General features: G+C 29.2%; 1 protein-coding gene across 7 annotated transcripts in view; it reads right to left on the bottom strand.

Moving 5' to 3' along the window:
* LOC106465610 (ubiquitin-like domain-containing CTD phosphatase 1) overlaps positions 1–4159 on the bottom strand; it is a 53102-nt gene extending 48943 nt beyond the window's left edge. The window contains exons 1-4 of one of the 7 annotated variants that reach the window (XM_022393539.1): positions 3893–3910; positions 3738–3775; positions 3252–3410; positions 2186–2479 (exon numbers count right to left, since the gene is read on the bottom strand). In XM_022393539.1, coding sequence (XP_022249247.1) covers positions 2186–2479; positions 3252–3408 — 451 coding nt within the window. In that variant the 5' untranslated portion in view covers positions 3409–3410; positions 3738–3775; positions 3893–3910. Of the gene's footprint in view, positions 1–2185; positions 2480–3251; positions 3411–3737; positions 4080–4141 lie in introns of those variants that run through there. The other 6 variants (XM_022393541.1, XM_022393537.1, XM_022393538.1 and 3 more) reach the window with 6 other exon arrangements.
* Positions 4160–6354: the final 2195 nt, after the last annotated feature.

Raw genomic sequence — 6354 nt, forward strand, 5'->3', positions numbered from 1 at the left:
AATACATAAATTACTTCATCAATATCATAGAATTCAACTATAATTTATCAAGCTTAGTAATTAAGATGTATTTTACTCTTAAAGAATATGAAATTGCGAGCAGACTAAAGACACAACTTACCTCATTGAAATCTTGATTCAAAAGAAATGGTGCTAGCTATGTTAGAAATTCTGAGAAAACCACAAGGGGGACATTCTGAGCTTCCAATTGGTTATTCATGTCATATATAGAAGTAAGTGTATATAAGGAAGCATTTCCAAAAATGGAAATGCGTTTGATTTATTACATGAGCAATATGTTAGCAAATTGAAAAGATAAGAGATTCTTATTTTATATTCTAGCTTGTCAATATCAATAACTTGAATTTCTAATTCATTCAAAACCATAGACTTAGTACTTTGACTTCACAAACATCTAATTTGAACCAGTGCTGCATTCAACATACCACGTGACAAACAAACAAAATTCGATATCTAACTGTGTTTTTTTTAATATTTACTTTTAAATTAAGAAATTGAATAAGGTATAATACTAAAATTTGAATTATAATCTACAGTTTGATACCAAACTTATTGACATAAATTTATGAAATAGTAGTTCAATAAAATTTTGAATGCGAGTCAACAAACGAGGGTTAAGATGCTATTTGGAAAGAAAAGATTGTCATACCAGGATAAATTAAGGCCTATAAACTTGTTTTCTCTTGAAAACAGAAGGGTTAGAGTAGATACGATGGAAGTGTTTAAGATTGTTAAGAGTATTTATGCATTCTCATTTTCATACTTAATTGTGAAAATGATAAGATCAAGGAACAAAAGTATAAATTTTGGTAGGGAAGAAGACATCTTCAGTTAAGACAGCTTTATTTTTCTACCAGGGTTGTTAACATTTGGAATGAGTTGCCTTCAGATGTAGCAGGTGCAGTTAATCTAAATGAGCTTAAGGGAAATTTGATGAATATTTGAATAATAAGGGTGGGCTTTGAGTTTTTTAGCATTTAATTTAGTGAACAGAATGGTATAGATAAACCAAAAGGTCCCTTGTTATTCTTTAATGTTAATACAGAACAACTATACTTTCTAAGTGTCATAATATTTATTACAGTGCCACATATTTAAACCATCAAATGTGTAAAACAACAAACAAAAATACTTTTTATTCATTTCAGAATAAGAAAATATTTGTACAGTTTACTTATGTGAGACACTAGTAAAAACTGCAGACTAAATCAAAATATTTCAATTTTTTTTTATAATTCTCAGCACAGTAAAATTTTCCTCATATAATCTATAAATGCCCTAACTACACCGCTATAAAATACTTGATAACAGACAATATACAAGTTGAAGTTTTATTCTGGAATAAGCATTAGTTGTTTTCAGGTAATGTATTTATATTTTTTTTTTACTGTGACTTAAATGCTAAATGGTTTTTAACATTCTGACTTATAAATCCATATTTGCATCCAAAACAAGTTGGGTTAAAACCTAGGAAAACTGGTAGGATAACTAGCAACAGCTGTTGAACTGAAAATGCCTTTTTAAGTTTCCTTATGATTACTGTGCACATTTTATTTACTTTTAAACAGCTTTGTTAATATGTGACAAAATTAATACTTCTTACAAAAATCAGAACAAATAAACAGACAACATAAGTTTTTCCAAGTGAAAATGGGTAAGTTACATCAAACTATAAAACTGTATAACTTATTGAAAATTGTTAGTCAAAATATTTTTTTTATTAATAAAATTGTTCAGTGAGGTTACTCTAAAATGCCAAAATATTGAATTAGCTTTGCACTAAATTTTTGCTATAGTGTGAACAACAAAAACAAATCATTATAATTAATCATTAAATAGGCTTTTTGGTGTTTTAAGCATATATTTAGGCCAAAGTGTGTGATAATAGATCATGGCAGACTTAAGAAATTTTTTTAAGCAACTTCAACTTGAATTTCCCACCACAAAAAGGAAAATAAATTTATCTACGCTAATCCTTTGTATACAATATGCTTCTACTTAAACAATTTTTGCACTTTATAAACTTAGGCTTATTGTAAGACATGTTCAAAATTAAAAAAAGTTCTAAGAATACTTTAAAATTTTAAATACAAAAAGAAATTTAGTAGAACAAAATTAAAATGAAAACATTTTAATTTCAAAAATTTCAAGACAAGCCATTTACCAAAAAGAGTGTAGTCAATGTCAAGCACCAAAAGCTTTTTTCCTGGTCGAGGATTGCTCAATATTTTGATGTCATATTCTTTAATTCTTTTCTGAACCTTTGCAAGAAATTCTTCCCTGTTTTCAATAGCAATTTCTTCTTCTTCCATATCCAGATCATTAACAATTTCTGGAATGTCATATGGAGGTGCTACTACATCAGCTATTGACTCTTCTAGACTTCCCACCATCAGAACTTTAGTTTTAGGTTTCAGTTTCAATTGAGACAGTTGCACTTCATCATTAGCAGGTCGTCCTACAGGTATCAAATATAAATATATATATATATATATATATATATATATAATTAAAAAATAAAAAAGACACCAGAATACCAAAAGAAACAATTTTGTGAAACCAGATTTCACATTTCTTTTAAAGCAAAATGTTTTTCTTATAATTTTCAACTTTTGAAATAATTTGGCTGATTATGTAAAATATGATAAAAGTATAGAAATACTATGCTTTTATTGTACACATATAACAATTATAAAGGTTCAATTTAGCTTTGATTGATTGCTTAAGGATGACATCAATAAATGAAAAAAAATCTCCTGTAACCTTACTTGACCCATGAATTCCAAAATTAGAATTGGTTCTTTATAACATATACAAATATTATTATGCATTATTAAACCCACAGTCTATTCAGCAGTTTCTCTTTTGGAACACATTAACATTGAACTGTCATTTAAACACTACATTCTTTATAATAAAACCATTACCAAATAAGTCACTTTCATGTATAACATACAGTCTTGTGTAATGAACCTATTAAACACAAAATTTTCAACTCTTTATGACAAATGTTACTTAAAATAGGAATATGATTTATTTTAATAAATTTTTAGAAAAGGTTTATAGGAGGACTAATGATAATGGTAAGAACATAGCATATCTTTTCTTGAGAAAACTGAAAAGATAGACAAGAGGTGATGTTATCAAAAGTTTAAAATTTTAAAGTTACTTGTGCTCAGATAGAGAATGTATAACTTAAAAATCCCAATTTATCAAACAAATAAATTTACCTTTTATTTTTAATCCAAGCAATTTCTGACGACCTGGTAATACTCCAGTTTTTTGGCAGATAACTGTTTTCAACTCAGCTATTGTATTTTCCCCTGCAAGGCAATCTATCAAATATTCCTTCCCTCCCCATTTCACTGTTAATTCTAAATCAGTCATCTCTGATAATATAAATATTAGAGAAATAAACAAATACAAGATTAATATATTTTTATATTTTTCCTTTAGTTTTATATTCTAAATTATAAGAAACAAAAGTTAAACTTTATTTGTCCCAGCCTGTAGTTAATACTACTTAAAGTTAGAGTTAAACGTAAATTACGTCCTTTTCTAGTATTACTATTAGCAATAGTAATATATCTTTTAGTATAAACATAAATTAAGGTTTTATGTTGTTGTTTTTTCACAGGGGGTTATCTGTGCTGTTCACACTGCGGCTACAGAAAGAAACTCGATGTTTTAGTGTTATTATAAGCTCCCAGACTTACCGCTGAACCACCAACTGAAACCAAGACGGCAAGAGGCCCTAAATTTCATGAAAAGTTTACAATTATTTGTTACGAGTAAATGCAAAAAATAATATTAATTATAACTTACAAGCTCATTTTTAATACATGTAGAAAACAGTTTTAACGCTTATCACCTCTTTAAATCCTGAATTATAATTTTAATATTTCTATGAATTGTTATTAATTATGCTAACAATAGTCTTAACCTTATTAAATTTATACTTGATTAAATAATTAATATTACAGGTCAACAAGTGATGCAATTTACTATTTAGCTATGAAACGTATTAATCATCTTGCTAATTTGATAAAATAAAACCAAAATCAATGTTTGTTGAGTTGTAAATTGTATGATAAAATTAAAAATAATTTGATAGTCATACTAAAAACTCCAGATTTCTACAAATTGTAGAATTTCCTGTAAATACAATGTTAATTCATGCCGCCAGTTGTGTAACTTAAGTTTTTATGACAAATAATTTTTATGTAAAAATATATATGATAAAACTCTAAAAGTATATTTTTATATGAACATATGATTGTAATGGAAAATTACTTTTAAAGAAAAAATGATTCCAGTCCTTATAGTTTTAAAATAAAAGTGATTTTAATCTTATATTATGTTTGAAATTTATAAGTATTGTTGCATCAGAGAGGTCACGTGACTAGTATCACGCCATTTCTTTCTCGAACCTTCGTGAATTGTCGGAAGATTACTAGATTGGGGGTAGTCTGGTATATATAAGATGGTCACAACGTGACGAGACAATGTGTAGGTAATGAGTAATTGAACTGCAGTCAGAGAGTGTGTAATTGAACGGAGTATTGTTGAAGTCGAGCTCGTGAGACGTGAGTTGAATGTTGAAATTAAGTGTACCGTAAAGTTGTATTCGGAAAGAATAAACCAGTTTTATCTAAGAAAGGACTTGTGTCGCTAAAGTTTCGTCGGAACGAAGTTACGGAAAATTAACTAACGACTGGAGGCGTAACAGTATACTAAACCATCGTGACCCGTTGAGTCACCCACTACTCAGAGGTTATAAAGAATCAAGCTATTTTCAATATTACACCGAAATGAAGGTTTATTTTGAGATAATTTAATTAAATATCTCAATCCATTCGTGTTATTCATAATTCAAGAAAAAAAATTTGATTCTTGATCGGGAGTAAAAGGAAAGACCATTTCATTTTTCAAAAAGGTGAAGTAAGAAGTTTCGTAAAGAGCGCGAACGGTAGTGTGGTGTAAAATTACTCATGCTAGAAATTTTCATAAAAATGACCCGAAAAACGGCGCTAACTCGGTAACCCGTGGCCCGATTTTAATGAAACTTGTTTTATTCTGTTTTTATTCTCATTTAAGGTGTAAAGTATTCTTACAAATATGGCGCTATTGTGCGCCGTTTTTGCTGTATTTAATTCCAGACAAGCAAACAAAAAAACAATCTCAGAGTTTTAGTAGTTTATAGATAGATTCTTCAAGATCTTGTTTTTGTCATCTTACGCCTTTTATTGACAGAGAAATAATATAATAGCCAATGCTCGGCGAGAGGTTTTCATTTATAAAGTTTTATTGTTGTTCTCGACTTGATTTTCATTTTGTTACCTCGTCTCCATAGTTACTATTTGTAAATAGTCAATAACATTGTAGATCCATTTTATTATTGTTCTTTCTACGCGCCGTTATACCACATTTTCATCACATCATTTAAAATCTGTGGCCTGTGGCCAAATTTTAACGAAGCTTGTTTTATTCTGTTTCTATTCTCATTTCATTACAAATATGACGCTATTGTGCGCCGTTTTTGCTGTATTTAATTACAGACAAGCACACACACAAACAAACAAACAATTTCAGAGTTTTAGTAGCATATAGATAGATTTTCGATTACTTGCCTAAATAAACCTCGAGACGAAATCAGCTTTAGATCTTTGTCATATTGGAATCAAAAATTAAAAAAATATATAAATTATAACTATTACAATTCCTTTTTTATTTAAGCACCATCAGGTATCCACTAGATTATTCTAAATTCACCCACATGTAATGTTTTAATTTTGTTATATTTCTAGTTGTGTAACAGGTGGGCCAAATATTTTCAATGTGTCAGTTTTAGTTTCCTGTTTTTATGGAGATGCGAGTTTCACTCTTAATATTACTTGGTAGATGTTTAAAAATAAACTTTCTTTCTGTCGATGCCTAGGACATTCAGGTCCTTACATAGAATGTTTGATAGGGGTGTCTAATTTGTGGGATGAAAACCCAACATATATTGTGCAAAACACAATCAGCATGCTAATACTACGGGGTCTGGAGGCATGCGACTATTTCAAGCCAAAAAATATTAATGCTTCATTTGAAGTCATGCATGCGCGCTGGAGTTTCTAGAAGGATCATGAATTTTCCTGGCAACTCTAGTTTGTTCCAGGCGCCCTCTTTTTTTTTAGTATATAAGCCCGGCAAATAAAGCCAGCGAAAAGGATAGAATTGCATAGATAGATAAATATAGAGATAGATAATTGAGTCAAGCGAACAGGACACACTGTAAGTAAAGTGTGTGTGAATCGTTATGAATTATAGCGTGTATTTATAAAAGTA

The sequence above is a fragment of the Limulus polyphemus genome, unplaced genomic scaffold, assembly GCF_000517525.1.
Source record: "Limulus polyphemus unplaced genomic scaffold, Limulus_polyphemus-2.1.2 Scaffold1999, whole genome shotgun sequence".
Classification (NCBI taxonomy): domain Eukaryota; kingdom Metazoa; phylum Arthropoda; class Merostomata; order Xiphosura; family Limulidae; genus Limulus; species Limulus polyphemus.